Source organism: Xyrauchen texanus, chromosome 45, assembly GCF_025860055.1.
Source record: "Xyrauchen texanus isolate HMW12.3.18 chromosome 45, RBS_HiC_50CHRs, whole genome shotgun sequence".
Classification (NCBI taxonomy): Eukaryota; Metazoa; Chordata; class Actinopteri; order Cypriniformes; family Catostomidae; genus Xyrauchen; species Xyrauchen texanus.
In genome coordinates this window covers 25,465,438-25,493,233 of record NC_068320.1, presented here as the reverse complement: position 1 = coordinate 25,493,233, position 27,796 = coordinate 25,465,438, and the positions used below count along the sequence as shown (strand labels likewise).

Sequence of the window (27,796 nt, the reverse complement as noted above, 5' to 3'; positions counted from 1 at the left end):
CTAATATTAAAGTATGCAATGCATTTACATGTATGCATTTGGCAGATGCTTTTATCCAAAGCGACTTACAGAGCACTTATTACAGGGACAATCCCCCCCGGAGGAACCTGGAGTTAAGTGCCTTGCTCAAGGACACAATGGTGGTGGCTGTGGGGTTCAAACCAGCAACCTTCTGATTACCAGATTACCAGTTATGTGCTTAGACCACTACACCACCAATGCATATAATATAAATCTGTTTATCTGATGTTTCAATAAGGCTTTATCTAACATGTTGCACTGGTTTTTAAGGCAATGACTCCTTGATCTGGCAACCAATGCATAACACATATCCCAACATTTAAACAGGTAAAGGGGTCTTCTCAAGAGGATACAACCATTCCCTTTATTCACACGAGAGCAACCCCAGTTGACCTTTTCTGTATTAAGCATTTTAAATAAACCCTCGGTACAGAGACACCAATGCAACTCAAGAATGCAAGAAAGCAGGTAAGAATGTACTGTAATTGTATTTCTGTAACAGCTGAACTGAAAATATCAAACCTGAAAATACACATCTATATCATTGAGAACAGATAGGGACAACAATTCACACACTTTATAAAGGAAACGGATGCTCGTCTTAGGAATGAGATCATTGTCTTATAATACCTCCTGTGTGAGATTTAGATCTTTTAAGAATAGTCCAAGTATAAAAATAAGGCCTTAGAAATCTTTACAATTTATATGGCTGGGTCACATTTAAGCACTCAAGGTGTCCCTTATAATACCTCTATAAACATATGGATAAAATAAGCTTTTTTTCAGAGGGGTAGGCATTGTATGCAGTCTTTAACCTTATTAACACGGCTGCCTATGCAGTGTAATGTCAAATAATCTATTTACAGACATTCACTAATAATGGCATAGTAGTAGTATGCACACTGACGCAATAATACATGTTGTTATCAGTTACAGTTATGAACAAAGCAGTGACTGAATGGAGAACAGAAGAATTAATTCATATTGCTTCAGGCATTTTCCTTTATGTGCAAGCAAGAAACGTGTCTTTCGCAGGAAATATGGTGTTTTGCATGTGGGTCAAGGCGAGTTCAATATGTATCATTGGACTCCCAAATAAACAAATAAAAGTGAACAAAATAAAAACAAATGAATAAAATGACCAAAAAAATGTAAATCAAACAAAACAACTTAAATGAACAAAACTAAATGAATTAATAAATCTAACACAATGATTTTAAAAAGTACAAATCAATAACAAAAACAAACAAACAAGACAATTAAACTAAAACATAAATGAAAGTAAAAGCAGTAAACAAAACGAAAGAGTACTGCTATGCCATGGCGGATAACAGAAACGGTTTAAAGTAGCACATTCATTTATTTCTAAACCATTTCTAAGTTGGTGGATGTCTCCTTCAGCAAACTTCATGTTGAACATTAGTATACTGAGACGTGTGGCACTATTAGACCAAATCATTGTTAACGTCAATGTGAAATCAAGGGGATCTTCTATTTCCACTTACCATGATCATTATTTCTTTTAAACACTGTTGTAAGGCCATATTTTGATGCAGTCCAAATACTCGAAATACTCTACTCTGAAAATATACACACGTTCACACACACACACACACACAGTTGAAGTCAGAAGTTTACATACACTTAGGTTATTAAAACTAATTGTTTAACCACTCCACAGACTTCATATTAGCAAACTATAGTTTTGGCAAGTCGTTTAGGACATCTACTTTGTGCATTACATGAGTCATTTATCCAACAATTGTTTACAGACCGATTGTTTCTGTTAACTGTGCCTTTAAGCAGCTTGAAAAATTCCAGAAAATGATGTCAACCTTTAAACAATTAGCTTCTGATAGGAGGTGTACCTGTGGATGTATTTTAAGGCCTAACTTCAAACTCAGTGCCTCTTTGCTTGACATCATGGGAAAATCAAAAGACATCGGCTAAGACCTCAGAAAAAAAATTGTGGACCTCCACAAGTCCAGTTCATCCTTGGGAGCAACTTCCAAAGACCTGAAGGTACCACGTTCATCTGTACAAACAATAGTACACAAGTATAAACACCATGGGACCACACAGCCATCAGGACGGAGACACATTCTGTATCCAAGAGATGAATGTAGTTTGGTGTGAAAAGTGCAAATCAATCCCAAACAGCAAAGGACCTTGTGAAGAGGCTGGAGGAAACAGGTAGACAAGTATCTAGATCCACAGTAAAACGAGTCATATATAGACATAACCTGAATGGCTGCTCAGCAAGGAAGAAGCCGCTGTTCCAAACCCGCCATATAAAAGCCAGACTACAGATTGCAAGTGTACATGGGGACAAAGATCTTACTTTTTGGAGAAATGTCCTCTGGTCTGATGAAACAAAAATGTAACTGTTTGGCCATAATGACCATCGTTATGTTTGGAGGAAAAAGGGTGAGGGTTACAAGCTGAAGAACACCATCCCAACTGTGAAGCATGGGGGGTGGCAGCATCATGTTGTGGGGGTGCTTTGCTGCAGGAGGGACTGGTGCACTTCACAAAATAGATGACATCATGAGGAAGGAAAATTATGTGGATATATTGAAGACATCAGCCAGGAAGTTAAAGCTCAGTCACAAATGGGTCTTCCAAATGGACAATGACCCCAAGCATACCTCCAAAGTTGTGGCAAAATGGCTTAAGGACAACAAAGTCAAGGTATTGTTGTGGCCATAACAAAGCCCTGAACTCAATCTGATAGAAAAAACGTGTGCGATCAAGGAGGTCTACAAATTTGACTCAGTTACACCAGTTCTGTCTGGAGGAATGGGACAAAATTCCAGCAACTTATTGTGAGAAGCTTGTGAAAGGCAACCCAAAATGTTTGAACCAAATTAAACAATTCAAAGGCAATGCTACCAGATACTAACAAAGTGTATGTAAACTTCTGACACACTGGGAATGTGATGAAAGAAATAAAAGCTGAAATAAATAATTCTCTACTATTATTCTGACATTTCACATTCTTAAAATAAAGTTGCGATCCAAACTGACCAAAGACAGGGAATGTTTTCTACAATTAAATGTCAGGAATTGTGAATTGTGAGTTTAAATGTATTTGGGTAAGGTGTATGTAAACTTCTGACTTCAACTGTGTGTGTTTGTGTGTATATATATATATATATATATATATATAAACACAATGGCAAGAAAAGTAATGTGAACCCTTTGGAAATAGCTGTTTTTCTGCAGTAATTGGTCAAAAAATGTGATCTCATCTTCACCAAAGTCACAAGAATAGGCAAACACAATACGCTTAGGCTAACACACAAACTATTATAATATTTAATATCTTTTACTGAACATATCCCATTAACATTCACAGTGCTGTGGAAAAAGTAAGTGAACCCCAAGGCTAATGACATCAACAAAAGCTAATTAGAGTCAGAAGTTGACAAACCTGGAGTCCAACTAATGAAACGAGATTGGAGGTGTGGGTTAGAGCTACTTTAACTTATAAAAAGCACTCAAACATTTTGAGTTTGCTATTCAGAAGATGCATGACGTGGACCGTGCATCACAAAAAAGAGATCTCAGAACCTACGATCAAGAATTGTTGCTTTGCATAAAGCTGGAAAGGGTTACAAAGTTATCTCCAAGAGTGTAGATATTCATCTGTCCACAGTTAGACAAACTGTCTATAAATGATAGTTGATTTAGTACTATAGGTACTCTCTCTAAAAGGGGCCGTTAAGCAAAGTTGACCCAAAGGGCACTACGCAGAAAGCTCAATGAGGTAAAAACAACCCTAGAGTGACAGCTGAAGACTTGAAGGAATCACTGGAACTGGTTAACTTCTCTGTTCATGAGTCTACAATACGGAAAACATTAAACAGGCATGATGTCTATGGCAGGACACCACGGAGGAACCCGCTGCGCACATGATGCTTGCAAAATACCACCTTGACACTCCACAATGCAACTGGGAAAATATTGTGTGGACTGATGAAACTAAGGTTGAATTGTTTGGGAAGAACACGCAGCTCTATGTAGGGCGTAAAAACGGCACCTCATACCAACATGAAAACAGCATCCCAACGGTGAAGTACGATGGAGGGTGCATCATGATTTGGGACTGCTTGCCATCAACAGTTTATCAAGATATCATCCTACAGGATAATGTCAGGGTTGCTGTGTGCCAGCTGAAGCTCAGTAGATGTTGGGTGATGCAGCAGGACAATGACCCTAAACATCGAAGTAATTCACAACAGAATGGCTTCAAAAAGTGAAGTGTCCCAGACAGAGCCCAGACCTTAACCCAATAGAGATGCTGTGGAATGACCTCAAGAGACATCCTGAGATTTTAGGTGAGCTGAAGCACTTCTGTATAAAGAATGGTCCAAAATATCTTCTGAACGTTGTGCAGGTCTAATCCGCAGCTACCGAAAATGCTTGGTTGAGGTTATTGCAGCCAAAGGAGGATCGACCAGTTATTAAATCAAAGGGTTTACTTACTTTTTCCACAGCACTCTGAATGTTTAATAGGATGTGTTCAATAAAGACATGAAATATTATACTTGTTTGTGTTGTTAGCTTAAGCACATTGTGGTTTGTCTATACTTGTGACTTTTATGAAGATGAGATCACATTTAATGACCAATTAATGCAGAAAACCAGCTCATTCAAAGGGGTTTAAAGGCTTATTCTTGCCACCATATCTGACAATTTATTGAATAATAGGCCTCATATATCTAAGGATTGACATGCAATGGGAAAAGGCAAAAGTTTGGGGGGTTATGTCACAGCTGTCTTGACCTCTAACCTTAAGCATGAGGTGCTGTTACACATAAATAAACATTACAGCGCCAGCGCCAACTCCACATGGAAGCACTTCACCCATGACCGGTGATGTGAAAGGGATCCGAGGTTGGTTTCTAGCTGGTAGCTGACCTACAGAGAGTTTTGCATTGGCAGCAAGGCAACATGGTAATAATAATGTTTATGGGGCTAAAAGCTGTCACAGCAAACAAACGCTGGGTTTTTGAGATCACAGAGCGTAACGTATTTGCACAGTATGCAACCACACATGATTATTTCTCCTCGTAAAGTCCATATATCCCATACTTCCATAAATCAAGGAGTTTGAAAATCCTGATCTGTAGAATGTTTGCTACATGCTCAGCTGAACAATAGCAAACATTTCTCTCTTAACTCCTCGAGAAAGTCTAAATTTCAGAAGTTAAAAGGTACACTTAAGTTATGACCCCATTGAAACAGTATTGGCAACCTCCTGGCTACAGAGCTGTGCTGATTGCCAAAACCGCCACTGTACTTTTCCTCTAGAAAGCTCCTGGGATTCTGTGGGAACATCATTTCGCTTCGTATTCCTTTAAAAAAATACATCAGAGAATTAAAGGTACATAAGGAAGCTAGGCCCTTTCATAACAAACCATCTGTAGACTTATGAATATACTGTACGTATGACTAAAGGACGATAGAAACCACTCAATACTTTGACCTCTTTAAAGATGCTAACAATAAATACAAAAAAAACAAACATTTATAATAAAAGATATGTACAGATTTCCAACATCAGGGTCTCTATAAGACTTTAAACTTTTAAAACGGCATACAAATATACTTCTGCTTAACACGTGAAGCGCTATTTAGGTCAGTTAGAAAATTAATAAAGAACCATAAATTACTCAACAAAATTAATCACTGGTTTAGTTGCTTTACAATTGGGGTGCGAGTCCTGACTTCGTATTTCTGTTCAAACGAAACACTCAAAAGCCTGAATTCATCCGCTTGAAAAAATACGGCTTCCCCAAAAAAAGCGTCTTGAAAATATTCCCTTGGTTGAAACGTTGTTTTCCTCCTCAGGCGTGAAGTTAAGTGCACTTTAGAGAGACACGGTTGAGTCTGAAGGGTTCTCCTCCATATTGTCGCTAACTAACGATTTCCAAACTCCATACGTGCATCGCTGAATGTCTGAGACGTGTTTGTGACGAACAAGACAATCTGAAATTGTGTGAAACTGCAGTTTGTGAAATATTGTCATTTGTTTTAACAGGAAACTATGGATCTGTTATACTCATAGAAGAGTAGTTTCTAATGGGATGCGGTATGGAAGAAGCTCTTTAGGAAATGAGAAAGGAAATGATGTAACTGAAGTGTCGAGAGGCAGCCGTGGGGAATAAAGGCAGGACAGACACAGTGCTCGGAGTCTCCGTTGTCCTACAGCCCGAAAACAACACATGATATGCTAAAGTTGTCGCACAGCATCAGTGAGGTTCCTTGGGCTAAAAACACAAAAAGGTTTGTGGTTAGTGTGAATGAAGGCAAGAATTGAGCAAAATGAAGCAAAGCACAACAGTACGTTTCCTGATGTAAAAATGAGAAATTTCGATTATTTAAATGAGGGATATTGATTTAACCATATTTCTGAAATACTACACTACCCACAATGCTGCAGTGAGATGAACCAATAAGAGATTTTTCTGTTATTTTTATTGTTTTTGACAGGCTTCCTGGGTGATTCTCACAAAACCGATACAAGACAATCTCATATTTTACTCCAAAATTAAAATGAACAAATAATACACTATATTTTTACTAGGGCTGCCGATTTAACGCGTTAATTCAGTGCGATTAATTTTACAAAAATGTACGCAAATAATCGCACTTCCCCAGACCATAATAAAGAAGATTCCTGAGAAATGCAAGCTTGTAGTACCACCTGTTTACTCCAGAGGGCAGTAAGTGAAATTTCAGCTGTGTGAGCAACACACAGTTTATACAGTGAAGAAAACAAACTTCAGCAGCAACAACACAAACATGCATTACGTTCTTGCGTTCAAAACACTTGATGGAGAGCAAATGCGAACTAAGGGATCTCAAGATGTGTTTAAAGATTGAATATTAAACTATATTTAACTTGACACATTGACTTAAACATTTTATGTTTATGATGCAACGCACTCGAGACGCTACACAAGCATGTCTGATGCTGGATTGAGATGCATTTGGAAGTTACTCATAAATATTTAATCACGAATAATTTCCTTCAAACTTATTTATAAGTACCTCACTAATTATGTTCTTGTAGAGAGATTTAATTGTGATGTTGATATATTCTGTACATTTTGTGGTCTGCAGGAGGAAACATTTTTTCATTTATTTTGGAGTTGTCCCGACTCGACTTGCTATTGCTCTGATTTCTGCAAGATTGTTAGAGATCATATTATTCCCAGCTTTCAACTTTGTTTTGAAAATATTTTATTTGTTTTATTTAGCTATGACACGTCTCTTCATAAGGAATATTATTTGATTAATGTTCTGCTTTTGTTGGCAAAGTTTAGTATTTATAAATGTAAGCATGGTGGTTATAAACCAATAGATTTAATATTTAATTCAGAGGTTCTGCAACACCTAATAACAATTTCCAATTTTAGTAACAAGAAAGCTGTTAAGTCTATTGAAATATGTAAACAATTTGATATTTTTTTAAACTATTTATTTATTTTCCTTTTTGTTGTTGTTTGTTTTAATATATTAATGCTTACAAAACTTATTTTTTTATACGTTTTGTAAGCATTAATAAAAAAATAAAAATAAATGTCTGACGCAGGTGTAGATTGACGGGTCCTTAAACAAGTCCTCATAATAAATCTCGAACTGATTGACAAATTCACTTGTGTAATGGATTGCTGTGAACTGTTGATCAATGATTGACTTATGATCAATAATATGGTAGTAAACAATACATTGTATTCTAAAGCTGCTTTTTGTATCGTCTTATCAATGATGAACTCTTCTGCTACAAGAATGTAATTCATTTTAATTATTTGAATATTTTGTTATTTTTAATATATAATTTTTAAATATTTAAAGGTAAATATGTATAGTTAAATATTGATATAAATATGTATAATCATTATATATTGAGTTATTGTTATATGAGGGGCTTTCTCAGCAAATATTTGTATATGCGATTAATCGTGATTAATTAATCGGGACACCATGTCATTAATTCGATTAAAACATTGTATCAATTGACAGCCCCAATTTGTACATAAAGCAAATTATACCTATTTTTAGAGATGTAACTTTTTTTATTTTTAAATGTGGCATAATTTTCATGAGTTACACTCATTTTACCCAATAATCGTCATTACCGCAATGCAAAAAATAATTTCATTCATTCATTATGATACTCATAATGTTATTATGATACTCATTACCGCAACAATAAATGATTCATTATTTAAATTGTAAAGTGTTTTTACATCATAGTTGTTCTCTTTGATTTTCATTGAGAATCATTTTACAAAAGCATTGTTGTGTTTTACAGCTATTCTGTGTTACGGTAATGAGAATCCAAATTGAAATTAAAAATAAAACATTCACACATTTCTTTCTTGTACTGTAATAAATAAAACCATGGGAATGGTCAAATGTAAAACATCCAGATGTGGTACAGTAATGTATTACAGTATTACAGAACAAAATGACTGTTACGGTAATGAGAATTGGGAGGTAAAATACATTTTCTTAAAATAAATATAATTATATATATATATATATATATATATATATATATATATATATATATATATATATATAAATTATAGTAATTATATGATATTTTATATAGAGAAATAATTGTAAATAATTAATATAAATAATTTTTTTCGTTGATTTTGGGTTAAATATCACCTGGACATTTTTCTTTACATGTTTTGTGAGAATCAACCCGCTTGGAATTGTTCACTTACATTATCTAGTGAAAATTTCGGTCAAAATTTGGGAATTTTGCGTATTAATTTCTTTACAAAGTTCAAATTCTTTTTATTTCTTTATTTTTAAATGGATGTGTTGGAGCGTACTTGTCTAGAGAGGGTGCTGTGGGGTGTTTCTGCGGCCGACGACAACAGACTGCTGCTGCTTTTCCTCAAAAGTGCGTCCAGTGCTGCCGATTTGGTGGTTTTACTGGGTTTGTCGCTGCCCACACTCCAGACAGAACTCTTGCGTTTCCTCCCATCAGATGAGCCGTATGGCAGGGGACTCTGTGATGAGATGGCCCCGTGATCCCCAGTGAGCGCTTGAGGGAGAGACAAATCCACACCACCGTACCTGTCCTGGTCCCTTGGGCCTTGTCCGCTGGGCCGTGGCTTGGCCTGCACGCTAAGTGCCGCAGTTCCGTTATTGATGTTTGCTGCACCCAGTGGCAGATGGTAGCTGTTTCCACTGTTTTTCCGGTAAGCCCCGGATTCACAGTTGAGGGGCGGTTTCCGTTTTTTAGGTCCTGGTCCTTCCGCTGAGACTTTGAGCGGCTTGGCTGGTTTTGTTCGCTGCAGTTTGGGGCCCGGTTCGGGGTCCCTGATACAGAACACCCCCGCGCCGTTGTGCTGTAAAGTGGAGGAGTAGGAGAGCACAGACACCCCGTCCAGAGGAGCCGTGATTGTGTGGTTGGGGAGAAACGGTGAGCCAAGTGGAGACACTTCAGACGGGCAGGGTGAAGCACTTGTCCTGCTCTCCACAGCCAAGGGGACTTTCCTGTGACAAACAGGATATGACATCATCAGTCTGTGGTAGGAAGCTCTATGGCATGTTATCCTAAATAATACAATCCTAAATAATAAACTTCCAGCTATAATGAAGAAATGAAGCCAATTCTGTGGAGCACTAATGCATTATAACATTAATTAATTTATTTTTCCATAAAATTATTATTAATTGCAAAAATGCATTATTTAAAATAATGAAAATGAGAATATGAATTATATTACTAATACAAATGTATTAAAATAATGTTAAGATTAACAGTAATGAGAATTTTCTCATTAAATTATAATTAATAAAAACATATTTTTTTCCATTAACTTAATAATAGTAAAAACAAATTAAAATAATGAAAACTAATTTGCATTACAGTAAAGAGATTTTTTTTAATTATATTATTATTAATATTATTTTTAAAGATGTATTTAAATAATAATAGATACAATTCACATTAAAACTATTTAATTCAAATTATTATTAATAATAAAAATGCATGAATCAAAATCAGATTTACATTTCAACAATTACAATATTCAATATATTATTTTTAATATTAATAATTAAAATGTATTAAAATAATGCTAAGGTTTGCATTAAAGTAATGACAATTGTTTTTCAATAAATTATAATAAAACATTTATTTAAATAATTATAAACTTGTTTTGTTTTTCATTTATTTATTATAAATATGACAATGTTTTTAAAATAACGATTGAATGTTTTTCATTATATTATTATTAGTAGCAGCATAGTAGTAATAAAACATGTATTACAATAATGATAAATAAAATTAACATTAAATTATTATAAATTTGACCCAAATTAAAAGCTTCTATGATGCAAAAACAACAATTAAATGAACTGAATTCTCCCATCCACATATTTACCGCACATGAAGCAGATGTTTGCTAGCTGACAGACAAAGGTGTAAAAGTATGTGAGATGATCACCTCCACATCAGAGAGTTGACGTGTTTTTCCACCATGCAGTGGAGCGCCAGCCTTACCCGGTCCCACCGTCTGTCGAACACGTAGTGACCTCTCCCCATCAACCGACTGCTGAACGCACAACACTAACCGACACCAGGAGAAAGAGAGAGAATGTCATTCAGATGGTTTTTATAATTACAGTATTGTGGCAGGGCGGAGGGCGGGGTTGGGTCGTGATGCTACACACCCGGCCCCTAATCAGGCTAATCAAGCCTCAGAGAGGGATAAAGGCCGACCGGAGACTGCAGTGGGACAGAGAGAGAGTTACGGGCAGCTGTCCGACACCTTTGTGTGTTTGTCTTTTTGTTTAAGTTGCTTATTAAACTATTATTTATATCGTCAAGCCAGTTCTCGCCTCCTCCTTTCCATTAATCCCTAACAAGTATATTTTGTCCAAATACTTTCTGGGGCTTCAATGGCACTCTATAACACGTAAACATGGGACTTTTTGTAACTTTGTTTCAGGGGATGTTGTTGTGTATGTCAGTGTGTAATACGAGTCTTGTTCAGCTCACATTAATGGGTCGCGGGTGATGTGTTGAGTATTGCCACGGCGGCTTCTCCAAGTCCTCAGGTAGATCTGTCTCCCCCTCGTCGCTGGACAGACGGGCGTCTGCGCTGCATCTCTGCCAGCTGGGTGCGGATTCAGGAGGAGGGGGTATGGGTGTCGAGCTGAGAACCACTGCGCCACTACCAGACACTCTGCAGAGGTATTTTTATTTTTTATTTTATTTTTTTAAATGACATCCAAAACCTCCACTTCCCCTCAGAGAATGAAAAAGCACTTAACTTGGCTCGCTCAGTCAAAGTTATATACACACACACACACTGATCAGCCACAAAATAAAAACCCCTGCCTAATATTGTTTAAGTCCCCTCATGACACCAAAATATGGGAATTTAATGGAACCAACAATCATGCCACGGTCCAAATCACTGAGATCACATTTGTTCCCCATTATGATGGTTGATGTGAACATTAACTGAAGCTCCTGACCCGTATCTGCATGATTTTATGCATTGCTGCCACATGATTGGCTGATTAGATAATCGCATGGATGATTGTTGGTGCCAGATGGGCTGATTTGAGTATTTCTGGGATTTTCACACACAACCGTCTCTAGAATTTACTCTGAATGGTGCCAAAAACAAAAAAAACATCCAGTGAGCGGCAGTTCTGCGGATGGAAACACCTTGTTGATGAGAGAGGTCAACAGAGAATGGCCAGACTGGTTCAAACAGACAAAGTCTACGGTAACTCAGATAACCACTCTGTACAATTGTGCTGAGATGAATATCATGCGGGTTGGTGCTGTTTTGGCAGCACGAGGGGACCTAGACAATATTAGGCATGTGGTTTTAATGTTGTGGCTGATCGGTGTATATTATAACTGTTTTTGGAGCAAGAAACCTTAACAAACATGATAAGGGGATTTGAAACAAATGAAACATTCTCATGCAATCAGTTGTGCATACCTGTGTATGTGAGAATTGGCCAGCCGCAGTTTCAGAGTGGGAGTGGCCTTGCTGTTTGAACAGCTTGTGGATAGGCTGGGTGCAGTGTCATGTGACTGTGTCATCTGCACTGATTGGCTGCTGGCTTGAACGTCCTTCTTTTGCCCCGCGTCCTTCTCCTTCGCCCGTCCCTTGTGCTCAGCTAGAAGAATGTTAAAATCATTCTTCCGTCCTGGAACCGCTCGCCGATTGGTCAGAGAGTGAGTCTACAACATGAACGAACACATTATATAGTTATATAGAGAGCCACACGATCATTCAGATACTAAAGTACAAAACAAACACACGGGCAAACCTATTTTATGTAACCGTACCAACCTTACAGGTTAAAGAACGAGTGCAAGGCCGTTTTGTTTCTGGGTCCAAAACTCCACAGTGTTTATTAGGATCAAAGACTCTCCCTGTACGACAAGACAAAACAAAACAAAAAACAGTTTTTACCATTAACACATGACTTATGTATTAATGCTTGACAAAGCCACATAGGGACTCAAGATGGCGCCGAGTATGGCTGCTGCGTTGCGAGCTCCGTTACAACACTGCGGTTTATTGTTTGTTTTGTTTACAGTTCTTTGTTTTTTTGTCTTGGATGTTGTCTGCCTTATTGTTTACGACAGACAAACGCTTTTGGACATTAGTTCTACAATCACACATCGAAAACCGGACTTCAAATTCCTTAATGCCGACCCGCTGTTTACAAACACGCCGGCGGAGCCCTTTGTCTGTGCTGCTCGGCCGCGGAAACGCAGAAGGAAAAGAGGAAAACGAGCCGGCGTTCTCATCAGAGTAAGACGTCGTGCAAATCGACCCCCGCTACCCAGTATACTACTGGCAAATGTTCAGTCTCTGGACAACAAACTCTGCGAGCTGAGAGCGCGGATCTCTTTCCAACGAGAGACGAGGGACTGCTGCGTTATGTGCCTTACAGAAACCTGGCTGTCTACGGAGATTCCAGACTCGGCCATCGAAATCACGGGCTTTTCCGTGCACCGAGCGGACAGAGCGAAAGACCTCTCTGGTAAAAGCAGAGGTGGTGGTGTATGTTTTATGATCAACAAATCATGGTGTGATCAGAGGAACGTACATTTCATCAAGTCTTTTTGCTCTCCTGATCTGGAATATCTCATGCTTCTGTGTCGACCATTCTGGCTGCCGAGGGAATTCACAGCGGTTATCATCACAGCTGTGTACATCCCCCGCAAGCCGACACAGACCGGGCACTCAGGGAACTGTATGGGTGTATAAGTGAGCAGGAAACCGCGCACCCTGAGGCTGCGTTCATTGTTGCCGGGGACTTTAACAAAGCCAACTTCAAAGCAATCGCCCCAAAATACCACCAACACATAAAGTTCAACACACGAGGGGACCGGGTTTTGGATCATTGTTACTCTCCCTTCCGGGAAGGCTACAAATCCCTCCCCCGCCCCCCATTTGGCAAATCGGACCATTCTTCCGTTCTGCTTCTGCCCGCTTACAGGCAGAAACTGAAACAGGAAGCACCCACCCTCAGAACGATCCAGTGCTGGTCGGACCAATCAGACTCTGCGCTACAAGACTGTTTTGATCACGCGGACTGGGAGATGTTCCGGTCCGCCTCTGATGACGACATCGAGGTTTACGCTGACAGCGTAACGTGTTTCATCAGGAAGTGCGTAGAGGATGTTGTTCCGACCAAAACTATACGGATATACCCCAACCAGAAACCATGGGTTAACGGCGATGTTCGCGCGGCACTCACTGCGCGGACCTCCGCTTTTAATTCTCCTAACACGGAGGAGCGTAAACAAGCCAGTTATGCCCTCCGTAACACTATCAGTGCAGCTAAACGCCAGTACAGGCACAAGCTTGAAGGCCAGTTCAACACCACTGACTCTAGAAGTATGTGGCAGGGAATTAACACAATCACGGACTACAAGCGGAATAAAGTCTCCGCCATGAACACCGCTGCATCTCTCCCGGACGAACTTAATACATTTTATGCTCGTTTTGAGGACAGTAACACCGCCCTCGCGGAGAGAGCACTCGCTGCTGACGCTACAGAGGTTGATTCACTCTCCGTCTCTGTTGTGGATGTAACCCGATCATTCCGACGGGTGAACATCCGTAAAGCCGCGGGTCCAGACGGCATTCCGGGCCGCGTCATCAGAGCGTGCGCGAATCAACTGGCTGGTGTTTTTACGGACATTTTCAATCTGTCCCTCTCCCTGTCTGTAGTCCCCACATGCTTCAAAACATCAACCATTGTGCCTGTACCGAAGCAAGCTATAATCACATGCTTAAATGACTGGCGTCCTGTTGCTCTGACCCCCATCATCAGCAAATGCTTCGAGAGGTTAATCAGAGATCACATCTGCTCTGTTCTGCCCCCTCTTTGGACCCATTGCAGTTTGCCTACCGCAACAACCGCTCCACTGATGATGCCATTGCATCTACAATACACACTGCTCTCTCCCACCTGGAAAAAAGGAACACATATGTGAGAATGCTGTTTGTAGACTACAGCTCAGCATTCAACACCATAGTGCCCTCCAAGCTTGATGAGAAACTCCGGGCTCTGGGCTTAAACAGCTCGCTGTGCAGCTGGATCCTGGATTTCCTGTCAGGCAGACGTCAGGTGGTTAGAATGGGCAGCAGCATCTCTTCATCACTGACCCTCAACACTGGGGCCCCGCAGGGCTGTGTTCTCAGCCCACTCCTGTATTCCCTGTACACACATGACTGTGTGGCAACACATAGCTCCAATGCCATCATTAAGTTTGCTGACGATACGACGGTGGTAGGTCTGATCACTGACAATGATGAAAGAGCCTACAGAGAGGAGGTGCACACTCTGACACGCTGGTGTCAGGAGCACAACCTCTCCCTCAACGTCAGTAAAACCAAGGAGCTTGTTGTGGACTTCAGGAAGAAAGACGGAGAACACAGCCCCATCACCATCAATGGAGCACCGGTGGAGAGAGTCAGCAGCTTCAAGTTCCTCGGTGTCCACATTACTGAGGAACTCACATGGTCCGTCCACACTGAGGCCGTTGTGAAGAAGGCTCACCAGCGCCTCTTCTTCCTGAGACGGCTGAGGAAGTTTGGAATGAACCACCACATCCTCACACGGTTCTACACCAGCACTGTAGAGAGCATCCTGACTGGCTGCATCACCGCCTGGTACGGCAATAGCACCGCGTACAACTGCAAAGCCCTGCAAAGGGTGGTGCGAACTGCCAGGAACATCATCGGAGGTGAGCTTCCCTCCCTCCAGGACATATACACCAGGCGGTGTGTGAAAAAAGCTCGGAGGATCATCAGAGACTCCAGTCACCCAAGTCATGGGCTGTTCTCACTGCTACCATCAGGCAGGCGGTATCGCAGCATCAGGACCCGCACCAGCCGACTACATGATAGCTTTTTCCCCCAAGCAATCAGACTGTTGAACTCTTGATCTATCAGGATCAATAATTAGCACTGCACTTTATTAATCTATAATCTCACACTGGACTGTCAACATATTCTCCTCAATACAACTGCTATATATATATATATACACATATATATTTCATATACTCCCACTTATTGTATTGTATTGTATATTCTGTTCTATATTCTGCATTGTATATAATTATTGTGTTGTGTAAGTATGTGTACATCTGATTTGTAAATTGTTTTGTGTAAGTATGTGTACATTTGATATGTAAATTGTTTTGTGTAAGTATGTTGTTTATTGTAATTGGTATATGTCTCGTCACTGTCATGACTGCTATGTTGCTCGGAACTGCACACAAGAATTTCACCTACTGTTGCACTTGTGTACATGGTAGTGTGACAATAAAGTGATTTGATTTTGATTTGATTTAGGGTTTAGGGTTTTTCAAAAACCCTAAACAAAGACCAAAATTATTAAATCTAACTCCTCTTACAGCTATCAAGAGGCCAACAAACTTGGTACAGACCTTCAGACTGTTCTGACTCAGGCAGCTATGACTCCACTAACTGATGGTTTTCTGTAACGGATGATCAAAATTCCCAAAATTTCATAGATTTACATTGACGGAATGTTTAAACAGGCCAACTCTCAAAAAATGCAAATGTAAACAAACCCACACAAGGTCTTTAATCTGCTTTAAATTGCTCTCTTATCTATCTATCAATCTTTCCATCTAGATACAAATTTCTATTCATCCATCAAACCACCTATCAATCTATTAGGGGTGTAAACAAATATTGTATCGTACAATGCATAAACAAACACATCATGGTGTAATTAAAACTAGGGCTGGGTATCGAGTTCGATACATTTTATGCACCGAATGAATTGTAGTGTGTATGCGTCCCAACCCCCATAGATATCATAGATGTGTCAAATATCAAAAGTGTGGCTACATTTCACAGGGCTCGATGCCAACAGCGCCCGATGCAATATTTGCGATAAGATAATTGCTGCCAAGACAGGGAACACGACAAATCTGATGAAGTGCTTGACAGTGCACGGAATAAACTTAAGAGCAGAAAGTTGCACCGTCTTTGACTGCAAGACCGAGCCGGTGCAGTCGTCCTCTCAGCGTCTTCCTGCCACAGAGCTTCCTTGAACATGCCCACCACGAGTCCTCCTCCGAAACTACTGATGAATGCAGCGACGCCATGACTGGCAATCCAACAGGTAAGGTTAAATTAACGTTTCTGTGTCTTTCAATCAATCCATTCTTCAATCCATATTTCTATCACCAATCAGTCCATATTTCTATCATCCATCAGTCCATATTTCTATCCATCTATCCACCCATTCATATTTCTATCATCCATCAATCAATCCATATTTCTATCATCCATCAATCAATCCATATTTATATCCATCAATCCATATTTATATCCATCAATCCATATTTATATCATCCATCAATCAATCCATATTTCTATCCATCCATCCATCCATATATCCATCCATCAATCCATATTCTATCCATTCATCCATCCATCAATCCATATTTCTATCCATCCATCCATTTTCCATCCATCCATATTTCTATCCATCCATCCATATTTCTATCCATCCATCTATCCAGTGAGGCACTTACAATGGAAGTGAATGGGGGCCAAATGTTTTTACATAAAAATTCTCACTTTTTCAAAAGTATAACTACAAGACATAAAGGATATGTATGTAAATTTCTTACTTTGTTACCATGACAATGTAATGTCAACAAACCCTAAAAACCTGAAACTACCATAAAAATGACAATTTAAACAACTTTACAGCTCAAATAATACATGCATTATAACAGAAGAATTAATCCAAGTGTTTTTATAAAATTATAAGCTTTATTTACATTTTGGTGTTTATACCCTAAAAAAATTGGCCACATTCACTTTTATTGTATGAACCTCAGTGTAACCTCGACTTTTGCTGTTTTTATTTTTTCTAAATTACTTTTTGTGGTAGTCAACATTAGGCCACAAATTGGTTGACCATCCATCCATCCATCCATTTATTTATTCATCCAACATCCATTTATTTATTCATCCATCACCATAAATGCAGCACAAAACAGAAGTTCACAATTTTAACCGAATTTCTTAAAACTACTATTCTACATTACTATCTGCTCCTCACCTGATACTCTCCTGTGTCTCCCGCCTTTGGCTCCATTCTGAATTTTCCTGTCTGGGGAAGAGGGCTGGACTGTTGGCCTCCTGCCCAATAAGGACGGAGACGTGGAGGCTGCAGGTCTCCTCTCCTGTGAGGGAATGGGGGCGGCTCGTTTCTCCAAGGGTGACCGTGACGGGCTGGGCCGCCTGTCAATCAGTGAAGGAGGCGTGGTGGAGCGAGGAGTCACAGGACCACGACCGTTAACAGTTTTCTCCTGGCTCTTGTGTGATGCTGGTGATGTCATGGAGGATTTGAGAGGAGCAGACGATGGAGAAGAAGACGAGGAAGTGGAAAAAGAGAACGAAAGGGAAGAACCTGCCGAGGGAGATGTGGAGCTGACTTTGATGTGCGAACTCTCCGATCTGTTGAAGCACGGCATCTTCTCCAGACTGACCACAGGTAAGGAAACACTACAGAAAAAAAGAGACATAAGTGATGTGTCCCCCCACCCTCCTCGAATATTCAGTTTTTCAACGGTCAATACTCTGTTCAACTATTACATTTGGTACGGTCCAGTCTTATTATGTGGTTATTTTGAATAGGAGTTTTGTCTATTTTAACCCAGAATGACATTGCTTGACTTCTTTTCCACAACTTAACTAGTTTGCAATTAAGTCTTTTTCTCCCCAATTTGGAATGGCCAATTCCCAATGCGCTCTAAGTCCTCATGGTCGCGTAGTGATTCGCCTCAATCCGGGTGGCGGAGGACGAATCACAGTTGCCTCCGCGTCTGAGACCGCCAATCCGCGCATCTTATCACGTGGCTTATTGACCACGTTACCACAGAGAAATAGAGCGTGTGGAGGCTTCACGCCATCTACCCCGGCATCCACACTCAATTTACCACACGCCCCACCGAGAACGAACCACATTATAGCGACCACGAGGAGGTTACCCCATGTGACTCTACCCTCCCTAGCAACCGGGCCAATTTGGTTGCTTAGGAGACCTGGCTGGTGTCACTCAGCACGCTCTGGGATTCGAACTCCAGGGGTGGTAGCCAGCGTAGTTGCTATCTGGAATTTCGTCAATGTTTTGTTTTTTTTTTGCATAGAAAGAGATGGAAAATCTTTTATTTTTTAAGTATGATTATTTGCTGTACCCACCAGGCCTTTGCTCGTGCTCCCTTGGGCGGATAGACGGCCAGCGGTGCCTTGCTGAAGCGGGAGTGGGGATAATCACGTGGGATCCGGAAGGGCAGCGGCTCCACTTCACTCTGACCCACAGACATCTCACCCTTGACAGGAACCAAAGGGGTTCTGGAGCTGCTGGGCGAACAGTGTCTCCTCTCTGAAGATCATTATATAAAATATACACACAGTAGCACAACCATCAGAACTCACTAATTAAGAAGTATATCAGCCAGGCTTGTTTATTTCATTTGTGACCTAGAAAGAGTGCAGAGAATATTTCGTCATCATTTTATGTCAGTGTTTCTATGTTTGTTTGTTCACTGTTTTCAAATCCTAAAACTTTTGATAAATTCCAGGTTTAAAATAAAATGCTGAACCCCAGATTGTGTTCTCGTATTTTTGGACCCCTGCGCGAGATGCTGAAATAACAACGAGAAGCCGTGCAACTGTTCAACATGTTCATCTAGGGGGATCTGGGTAGCTCAGTGAGTATTGACGCTGACTACCACCCTTGGAGTTCACGAATTTGAATCCCAGGGTGTGCCGAGTGACACCAGCCAGGTCTCCTAAGCAACCAAATTGGCCTGGTTGCTAGGGAGGGTAGAGTCACATGGGGTAACCTCCTCGTGGTCGCTATAAAGTGGTTCTCGCTCTCGGTGGGGCGCGTGGTGTGTGGATGCAGCGGAGAATAGTGTGAAGCCTCCACATACGCTATATCTCCATGGTAACATGCTCAACAAGCCACGAGATAAGATGCGCGGGTTGATGGTCTCAGACACGGAGGCAACTGAGACTCGTCCTCCGCCACCCGGATTGAGGCGAGTCACTATGCGACCATGAGGACTTGGAGCGCATTGGGAATTGGGCATTCCAAATATGGGAGAAAAAGGCGAAAAAGGGCGTTTTATAAAATCATGTTAACCCGCAGATTGTTTATGTAAAATTAAACTTATCTTGAACCTTAAATATTCCTTGAATTTATTTTGGCTTTAGTACAACGGTAATATAAAGCCTTTATATTGGGTCTTCTTTATACATGAAAATACATAGCTGTGTTCATACTTTAGGAAGGGGGGGGTTTGACTTGCAGAATATTATTATATTTGGGAGTCAATGGCATTGAGAAAGTTTGAAAATCCCTGGTCTAGTGCATGTTGCACTAGAAGAACTAGTATATAGAGTCAATCTATAGAATCACTGGAATTATCGTAGCTGGATTTTGCATGTAAAACATTAAACAGACAAGACTGGACAGGTGTTAAAACACTTACGGTTCTTGCTATGCATGGCTTTGGGTTGCGGTGGGGTCCGCTCCACTTTACTCACTGTTCTGTTCCCCAACTACCTGCAATTACAAATGAAACATGATCAAACACACATATGATTCACAACAACACAATTCATGGGGGTACAATATATTAACTAGTGATTTTTGGCATTTCAAATACCTCAAAAACAACCTTGTTCATTTTTTTTTTAAAGAGAATACCACCTCTCTAATACCACTCTCTCTCTCTCTCTCTCTCTCTCTCTCTCAATCTCTTTCTCAAAAGAGCTGATTTCAGAGAGACCCTCACTCAGAACAAAGTGTGACAGGTGGCTTAGAGCGTAAATACAATGGCCCGACTGCACTGAGTGCAGGAGTAACTGAACGTTATTGGTCTGAATATATGTCAGGTGTGTAAATTAGGTGTAGGTGCCTCTACAGCTGTCGCTATCCTAATCGGCTCGAACGTGGAACAGCAACATTTTTGGCTTACACAAAACTTCCACAATCCCCATCAGAAAATGTAGAAACACAAGACTATAAAGGGAAACTCATTTACTCCACAAATGTAATTGATTAAATCCACAAAACCTGGATAAAAACATAATAATCCGCTTTAGCTTGAACACGTTAGTTTTTAGTTTCTTAACGTCATTGTTTTTGTATGCAGTAAGTATGCAGTGATGGAGAGCATTTTCTAAACGCTACGTTTTCTCTGAAGGAAAGTGTCATTTTGGTGTGGATGAGTGGTGTAAAAAAAGGGGGAAAAGTTTCCTATTGTCATCACTTTCCAAAGTGTGCGGTTATATGCATTTTCTAAATTCTCCATTTTCATTGCCGAAGTCTCAGTTGCCTCCGCTTCTGAGACCGTCAATCCGCGCATCTTATCACGTGACTCGTTGTGCACGACACCGCGGAGACTCCCAGCATGTGGAGGCTCATGCTACTCTCCACGATCCACACACAACTCACCACACGCCCCATTGAGAGTGAGAACCACTAATCACCACCACGAGGAGGTTACCCCACGTGACTCTACCGGGCCAATTTGGTTGCTTAGGAGACCTGGCTGGAGTCACTCGGCACGCCCTGGATTCAAACTCGCGACTCCAGGGGTGATAGTCGGCGTCAATACTCGCTGAGATACCCAGGCCCCAAAACGGAGGTTTCAAACTTAAACATATTAGTGTTGACGAGCCTAACATGCTATCGTTTGAGAACGCATTAATTTAACGATGTTTATGCCCCTCATCTACACTAGAATTACATTATCCCTCACCGCAAAGAGACCGCTCTCCATAACTTTGGAAAGCTACTTAAAAAAATTAAGGTTTCAAATGGATTAGTGCGAGTTGGCCTTAGTACAACATAACCTGTGACCAAAAATATAAAATATCATATTGTGCTCACTATACTCTTATTATCAATGTAACTCTGTACACAGAGATTTCAGCGTGTGTGTGTGTGTGTGTGTGTGTGTGTGTGTGTGTGTGTGTGTGTGTGTGTGTGTGTATGTGTGTATGTGTGTATAAGCTTCCCCTCTGTGTGTGGTCAGTAATTATTGTTTCCCTCTCTTGACAGTCCACAGGAAGCCCCAGCAGAGATCTGCTCAGGCCCAGCTGAGCTGCGTTTGTTTACATCCGGCTTACAACTGCAGGAAGGTGAGCACTACTGAGGCCTAGTCCAACTTCAGAGATATCAACACACTCACACACACACACACACACACACACACACACACACACACACACACACACACACACACTTCTCAGACAGCCTAAAGCGAAACTAAACCTGTACGGGCACTGCCTGTCTGTGTGTAAACTGAAAGCTAAGCAAGAGATCAAAAGCATCCGCTTTAAATAAACATGCATGTTGGTTGTGAAGCAGTACTTACCCTGCCTGTCTGTTCTGTAACGGTTGAAGGGAGACTTGTAAAAAAACAGAACGCGAAAGAGAAGGCGAGAAAAACACAAGACAGCAGCATGCCTCCTCTATGGCTTCAGGCATTCCACTCTCTCTTTCTGGGCTGTAGTGTTACGAGCTGAATAGCTGCGAGTTGTTGACCCCTGCGTTACACTCTCGCAGCCCACGCAGCTGCAGATGGGCGGTTATTAGGGGGGGCGGCAGGGGAAGACAGGGTTGGAAGTGAAGGAGACGACAGCTTGCTTGCCTTCCAAAGACTGAGAAAAAAAAAGGTGCGGTTGCAGCCAGCAGGGGGCAAGAGCGAGGGCATGCTGCCAACGGCCTTCCGCGAGATCAGTACATAAGTTTGAGCAACGGTCAATTCTGTGAGCACATGTGGTCCGAGCAGGAGACCAAAGACAGATGTGAGCTAAACTGAGCTGACAGCTCCGAGCCAACAGGACACGAGCAGGGATCATATAGAGTCGCAAAAACGAAAGTAAACAAAACATGCTGCCAGTAAAGAATTGATGCCCAGCCGCAAGAAGGCGGTCACGTTTGTCTGATGTCATATTGTCTTGCACGCACGATAATGCATAGACTGCATCAGGCTTTTAAGAGAAATAAAACTGATACAAACTCATTCTGGAATAGTTCAGCCAAAAAAGACTGACATTGAAAAACATTGATAAAGAATGTTTAACTTATAATATAATCATAGCAGACGTGTATTGAAGTAATTGGTTTGTGTAAACTGCATTTTTGAATAACAATAGATTTGGTCAGAAAATAAAAATGAGTGTCATGTCACATGACTCCAGAGCCATCAAGTCAAGTTTGGCCCGAGGCATGGCTTCTGCCGTCAAATGGCATTAATACACAGTTTTTGTAGACCTTATGACTTTTGCAGTCCATTTTCAGAGATTCGACAGAGAGGAAGATTATCAGTGAATAACTGCATAGGACTTGGAATATAGCGCACATGGTCAAGTCAATTGGACAACTTTTGGCATTTTTTGTCACTTCCCAGGTTGACTGGCCCAGTCCGCAGAAGAGCAGACAGGATATTCAATCAAAAATGACCCCTTTTTGTTAGACTGAAGCGACAAAGTCATACTGGTTTTGAGCAACATGAGTATATAATATCAGAATTTAGATTTTTTTTTTTTTTTTTTTATGAACTGTCCCTTTAATTTGCTCTCAGCTAGAGGAATGTAAGAGAAACGATTCACAGCATTATAATAGTGAGAAAGTAGCAATCGACCGCTAACGCTAACAATCTAAATCTCTGCTCTAATATAAGACTAGGCTGTCACTGTGGGCTACACGAAATGGTGTCATAAGAAGGTGTAACTCAGAGGCGTAAACAGGCCATTCATATGTTTATCACTGCATCATTCTGCCATTACAGAGAACCGTCAAGATCATTAACTTATATTATAAATATATAATAATATGTGTACTTTACAACATTTGATCAGGCTAAAAGAATGTTAATTTTGCAAATCACCTAAATATTCAGTTCTCTGCCATTTAGCTGTACTAATGAGACATGATAGTGGGCTCTGTTGACTTGGTGATTAAGTCATCCACTAAGTTTAAGAACACCTTAGCAACTGCTTAGCAATGCCCTGGCAACCGTCTTAAACACCCAATAATTGTGGTGGTGAGTTTTGCATGAGCGAACAAGTACAAAAACATTTTCTTAAAGGGATAGTTCACCCAAAAATGAAAATTCTCTCATGCCATCCCAGATGTGTATGGCTTTCTTTTACTGCTGAACACAGAAAAATATCTCAGATCTGAAGGTCCACACAATGAGAGTGAATGGTGGCCAGAACTTTGAAGGTCCAAAAAGCACATAAAAGCAGCATAAAAGTAATCCACACAACTCCAGTGGTTAAATGCAAGTCTTCAGAAGGGATATGATAAGTGTGGGAGAAAAAAACAGATCAATATTTAAGTCTTTTTTTACTATAGATCTCCACTTTCACTTTCACATTCTTTTTGTCCATTTGCATTTTTAATGTATATCGCCATCTACTGGGTAGAGAGGAGAATTTATAATAAAAAATTGTTGATCTGAGACTTTCTCCCAAAACTCTTTGTGTTCTGCAGAAGAAACAATGTCATACACATCTGGGATGGCATGAGAGTGAATGAGAAAATGTTCATTTCTGTGTGAACTGTCTCTTTAAATAATTCACCCTAAATTAAAAACTAACTGTGCGTAATCATTTGCAGTACTGGACATGTCACACCTGTGTGTTTCTATACATTTCACCACAAGAACCAAAATAAGTCTGATTTCCTGTATCACAGTACACCTCTCAAAGCATACATTGCAATTACACACCGTAGCAACTAGAATATCACACTTAAAAGCAATAATAAGTGCACAAATGTCAACAAAATGAGACAGCATCTCAATAAAAGCAAATACAGTGCTGTGAAAAAGTATCCTGATTTCTTACATTTTTGTGTATTTTATATACAAAATTATTTTAGATCTTTAAATGAGATATAATATAAAACAAAATACAGTTTTCAAATATATATATACATTTTTTATTGCAGCACATTTTTTTCAAACACATATATCACTCGCAAAACTAACTGCCCCCTTTAAGTTAATAGCTGGTTGTGCCACCTTTAGCAGCAACAACTGCAACCAAACGTTTCTGATAACTGGAGATCGGTCTTTCACAACACTGTGGTGTAATTGTGGCTCACTCGTCTTTACAGAACTGCTTTAGTTCAGCCACACTGGAGGTTTTGAGCAGGAACTGTCCATTTAAGGTCCTGCCACAACATCTCAATCGGGTTCAAGTCAGGACTTTGACTAGGCCACTCCAAAACTTTAATTTAGCTTCTTTTGGGCCATTCAGAGGTGGACTTACTTCTATGCTTTGGATCATTGTCTTGCTGAATTATCCAGTTGTGCTTGAGCTTCAACTCACGGACTGATGACGGGACGTTCTCCTTTAGGGTTTTCTAGTAGAGAGCAGAATAATTGACAGTCACACTGGCCCAGAAGCAGCAAAGCACCCCCACACCATCACACGACCAGCACCACGCTTGACCGTGGGTATGATGCTCTTTTTGTGGAACTCTGTGTTTGATTTCCACCAGATGTAACGGGACCCCTGTCTTCCAAATGGTTCCAGTTTTGACTCAGTCCACAGAACGTTCTCTCAAAAAGGTTTGAGGATCATCAAGGTGTGTTTTGGCAAAATTCAGAACAGCCTTAAAGTTCCTCTGGGTTAGCAGTGGGATTCGCCTCGCCATTCTTCCATGGATGGCATTTTTGATCAGTGTCTTTCTGATAGTGGAGTCATGAACAGTGACCTTTATTGATGCGAGAGAGAGGCCTGCAGTTACTTGGCTTTTTTGTGACTTCCTGGATGTGTCGTCACTGTGCTCTTGGAGGAATTTATGAAGGTCGGCCACTTCTGGGAAGGTTCACTGTGCAAAGTTTCCTCCATTTGGAGATAATGACTCTCACTGTGGTTCTTTGGAGTCCCAGAGTCTTTGAAATAGCTTTGTAACCCTTCCCAGACTGATGCATTTCAATGACCTTTTTCCTCATCATTTCTGGAATTATTTAGGAGCTGATTTGATTGAACAGGGCTGGAATTAATCAGGTCTAAGTGTGTCTAGTCCAGCTGAAATCCATTATGAATGCAGTTTCACAGATTTGGGATGTAGTAACTGGAGCAAATACATTTTCACACAGGACCAGTTGGTATTAGATAACTTTTTTCTTCAATAAATAAAATGATCATTTAAAAACTGTATTTTGTTTTTACTCAGATTGTGTTTTAATGTTAGATTTGTTTGAAATTTGGAAACAATTTAGTATAAGATATATACACAAAAAAAGAAGAAATCAGGAAGGGGGCAAATATTTTTTTCACAGCGCTGTATTAACCCTTTTGCATCAATAAAAAATAGTTACTCAGAGGTCCTTCGAGGACCAAAATGTCCGCTTCCAAAAACGGTCATAATGATATTACATATTTATATTATTTTCCACTTTCCATTAGTTAATTTTTTAAACAAACATCAGTCCTGATCAAAACTGCCAAATATTCATACATTTTCAATTTAACCCTTTAAATGCCAGTTTGTTTACATAATGCCACTGTTGTTTTATACACAACACACACACACACACACACACACACACACACACACACACATTTCTAGATACACACATACAAAACACACTCTGACATCTCATAACAACACATCCACACAATTTTAGCTGCATCATTTATCAATTGGCCTGCGGTGCTCTATAATACAGCAAACAGAAAACAGGAGAAAAGCATGTATTTGCTCCATAGGTGAAATATGAGAAAAATGGTGCCATTTGGTGGAAAATATTACAAAATTTAATTATGAAGGTGGCTCCAGAATGAAAGCATAATATCATATAATTCATGATTTTCTGCTTTAAATGGCACTGGGATCAAATGGGGATATTTTTGTCCTGAGTGTAACTATTTTGTGTACACAGTGTATTAAATGTATTATAGGAACTGAGATTGAAATATCAAGATTCCCCCCAAAATAAACACTTTCGGCTAAATTTAAGCCATTGGCATTAACAGCCAAAATGATTGAAAAAAACTCAAATGAAATAGACAATAATGTCCTGAAGGTCACACAAGTGTTAAGCTCCATTAAATGTCATGTGCTATTTTTCCATATCTGATGAGGATCGGATAAAAACAAGCTCATACAGTATTGAGCAAATGTTTTAAGCACATAAGATGTTTCACAAACACATTTGTCTTAAGATGGTTATTTATATCGGCTACTTTAGTGTGTCAATAGGAAATATAAATGTTAGACTCACAATCATTACTTCTGCAAATAGAAAAGAAGAACAGAGAGCCCTGCAACAGGTGGCATTGCCCCCACAGTGCCCCCCACTGAACATCGTGTCAGTCTGAGAGTACATGAAGAGACAGAAGCAATTGAGACAGCCGAAATAGATAGACAGGACATCCTATCTGCCAACAACCAAGAACAACTGTGTCCAGGTGTATCTAGGAGAATTGGGGCTGTTTTAAAGGCAGAGGTGTTCACACCATATATTGATGTAGCTTTTTTTATGTTTACTGGACTTTGTATCACATTAAGTGATAAATGTAAACTATTTATGTCATTATTTTTGAAGACATCCTCACTATGCAACATTTTTCTCAAGTGCCTAAAGCTTTTGCACAGTCCTGTAAATCCTGCATTAAAGGAGCAGTGTGTCATTTATCAGATTGCAAATTTAAGTAAACCATTTAAAGGTTGATTCCCCCAAAAAGTGTAAACATGTTTTAGGGGCAGGACTTTTGAAAGCATATTTTGTGCTGCTAAAAGCCCAGAAATGACACATTACAGCTTTAACTGCCAATAAAAATGACTGTCAGCGAATCGTCGTCTGGAAAACTCTAAACAAACACACACTTACCGTAATGAGTCAGGGCGTCCCGAGGCTTTAACAGCTTTGTTGCAGACATCGCAAATGACAGGTTTGAAATCCTCATGAGTTGGGAAGAGACCATACAAGAGCACATCTACAGCGGAGACAGATCAGTGCCATTCAATATGACAATAAATTACATGCATACTCTAATATATATATATATATATATACACACACCATAAACACTAAATGTTCATTAAAAATATATATACACAGCTCTGGAAAAAAATTACTTCTGCAATTGACCACTGCAACATGATCAGTTTCTCTGAATATACTATGTATAGGTATGTGTTTGAGTTAAAA

General features: G+C 40.0%; 1 protein-coding gene across 2 annotated transcripts; it reads right to left on the bottom strand.

Annotated features, from left to right (window-relative positions):
* Window positions 1–385: 385 nt before the first annotated feature.
* On the bottom strand, window positions 386–27,583 carry atxn7l1 (ataxin 7-like 1). 2 transcript variants are annotated; one of them, XM_052118571.1, is made up of 10 exons: window positions 27,476–27,583; window positions 20,102–20,175; window positions 18,804–18,987; window positions 17,662–18,107; window positions 12,381–12,463; window positions 12,024–12,268; window positions 11,063–11,249; window positions 10,509–10,630; window positions 8,883–9,552; window positions 386–6,296 (listed from the first exon to the last, which is right to left on the bottom strand). In XM_052118571.1, exons 2-10 carry the CDS (start codon window positions 20,115–20,117, stop codon window positions 6,279–6,281), a joined length of 1,971 nt encoding a protein of 656 aa, XP_051974531.1. In that variant the 5' UTR covers window positions 20,118–20,175; window positions 27,476–27,583; the 3' UTR covers window positions 386–6,278. The 2 variants fall into 2 exon arrangements, with proteins under 2 accessions (XP_051974531.1, XP_051974532.1); XM_052118572.1 differs by lacking the exon at window positions 27,476–27,583 and adding an exon at window positions 21,995–22,260.
* Window positions 27,584–27,796: the final 213 nt, after the last annotated feature.

What these genes read in the sequence shown, in the direction of transcription:
- atxn7l1 (XM_052118571.1), bottom strand. An exon ending in GAGACACAGGAGAGTATCAG is followed by an intron (nt 12,464 to 17,661) that starts GTGAGGAGCAGA and finishes CTTGTCGTACAG; the next exon opens with GGAGAGTCTTTGATCCTAAT. An exon ending in GCCAATTCTCACATACACAG is followed by an intron (nt 11,250 to 12,023) that starts GTATGCACAACT and finishes ATACCTCTGCAG; the next exon opens with AGTGTCTGGTAGTGGCGCAG.